The 1722-nt window shown below is 62.1% G+C and overlaps 1 protein-coding gene across 1 annotated transcript; it reads right to left on the reverse strand.

Moving 5' to 3' along the window:
• Positions 1–555: 555 nt before the first annotated feature.
• Positions 556–1435, reverse strand: C18H11orf87 (chromosome 18 C11orf87 homolog). Its single transcript, XM_075050420.1, has one exon. The coding sequence runs from the start codon at positions 1268–1270 to the stop codon at positions 791–793; it is 480 nt and encodes a 159-aa protein (XP_074906521.1). The 5' UTR covers positions 1271–1435; the 3' UTR covers positions 556–790.
• Positions 1436–1722: the final 287 nt, after the last annotated feature.

Genomic DNA, 1722 nt, shown 5'->3' on the forward strand with positions numbered 1-1722 from the left:
ACTGCACATCACCTCTCCCTGCCACACAAAACTGTATTGGGTTTGGGTTTCAGGTTTCATGGGATGGGGATTGCGGGGCGGGGGGGGGGGGGGGGGGCATTTGAAAGTGAAGGGAGCTGAGGGGAGAGGACAGCTCAGGCATCGCTCTGTGCAGACATCTGGCTCCATCCCCCCAGACAGTGGGATGCTCAGCGCTGCAGCTGGGGGGCACGGGACCATGGGGCTGGAGGGCGCTTGCAGTTAAGCCCAACTGGGGGTGGCCATTTCTACACAAAACAATATACAGTCTTGGAAAGGAGCAAGAGGGTGGGACAGGGGCATAGGTCCTAGCACAGAAGGAGAGACCAGGGTGGACTGTCGCTCTGCTCCAAGGGGACAGGGGGTCCCAAGGCACCCGCCAGACCTGCCTCTCCCCGCCCGCCACTCACCCACGCCCCAGCCCAGCCATGCAATGGTGACACAGGGTGCAGCGGGAATCCCGACAGAGGGGGATCGTCCCGGTCCTTGGGATAATGTTGTCCAAGGAAAAGGGACCCCCCCACCCCTGACCCTCTCCTCCAGGTGGACGACTTGATATTTGGTAGCTGTGTGCAGCTCCTTCTCTGGTAAAAAGACGCATCTTTTCCTCGCACAGTCAATGAGAAACGCAATGTAATCTGTCATGCGCTTGGATCATGGGCTTGTTCGTTCATTTGAATTAGCAATGTTTTCTTCTTCTTCGGGGACTAGAATAATCACTCGGGTATTTACAAACACCAACCAGCGCCTTCACGAGGTCTCCCCCAAACCATCATGACAAAATCACCGTGTGCAGAAGCCCCGCACCAGCTGTGTCCAAACAAGCCCGTGCTTGCTGAGAGCTCGGGGCTGCGGAGGGAGAGGGGCGCTGGATCTCTGAGTCCTGGGGGGGTCTTCCCAGCCGGCTGTCTCTTCCGTGGGGTGCCTCTCCCTGCACCCCCGTCCCAGGGTGCTGGCTGCTGCTACTGCTGCTGTGGGTGCAGTGGTCCCGTTCATACTCCTCCTGAGCCTTTTGCATTTTCCGCTTCTTCATCTTCCTCTTGTGGATGTGGAAGGTGGTGAGGGAGAGGAGGATCAGGCAGAAGATGAGGGTGACCAGGACAATTAAAACCAGGGTGGATGAGAAGGACTGGAAGAGTTGACCCACTTGCGTGATGCAGGTGCTGCTGGTGTTTAAGGTGGCAGGCGACGTCCTGTTCAGGAGACAAGGTGGCAGGGACAGCCTCCACTCCTTGGAGAGCTTGGCACTCATTGAGGAGGCTTCGGAAGACGAGGATCTTCCTCCCCTCTCTGAAGACGCCTAAATTGCAGTCGGTGCCGGGCTGCTGGCGGGCGCTCGCTGGAAATGCCCGGGATGCCGCCGGCTCAGCCTCGTCCTCGCTCTAAAGTGACCGAGCAGCCTGCAACGGGATCCGGACACATCAGCGCTCCGGGGCACCCACCCTGCGCGGCTCCCCCCGCCCCCAAACACCGCGCCGGCGGCTGCGGCAGCCTCCTCCCTGCGCCCCGCCACGGCAGCGCTCCGAGCGGCCCCGGCTCCCCGCCGGCGGGCGGCAGAGGGCTGGCGGGACGGGGACGGCGACGGGGACGGGGACGGCGACGGGGACGGGGACGGGGCGTTCCGCCGCCGCACCGACTTCGCAAATTACCCGGCGCCCCGGCCGGCACCGCCCGGCCGCTCATCCCAACTAGTTGCCGCGGGAA

This window comes from Buteo buteo, chromosome 18 (assembly GCF_964188355.1).
Source record: "Buteo buteo chromosome 18, bButBut1.hap1.1, whole genome shotgun sequence".
NCBI lineage: Eukaryota > Metazoa > Chordata > Aves > Accipitriformes > Accipitridae > Buteo > Buteo buteo.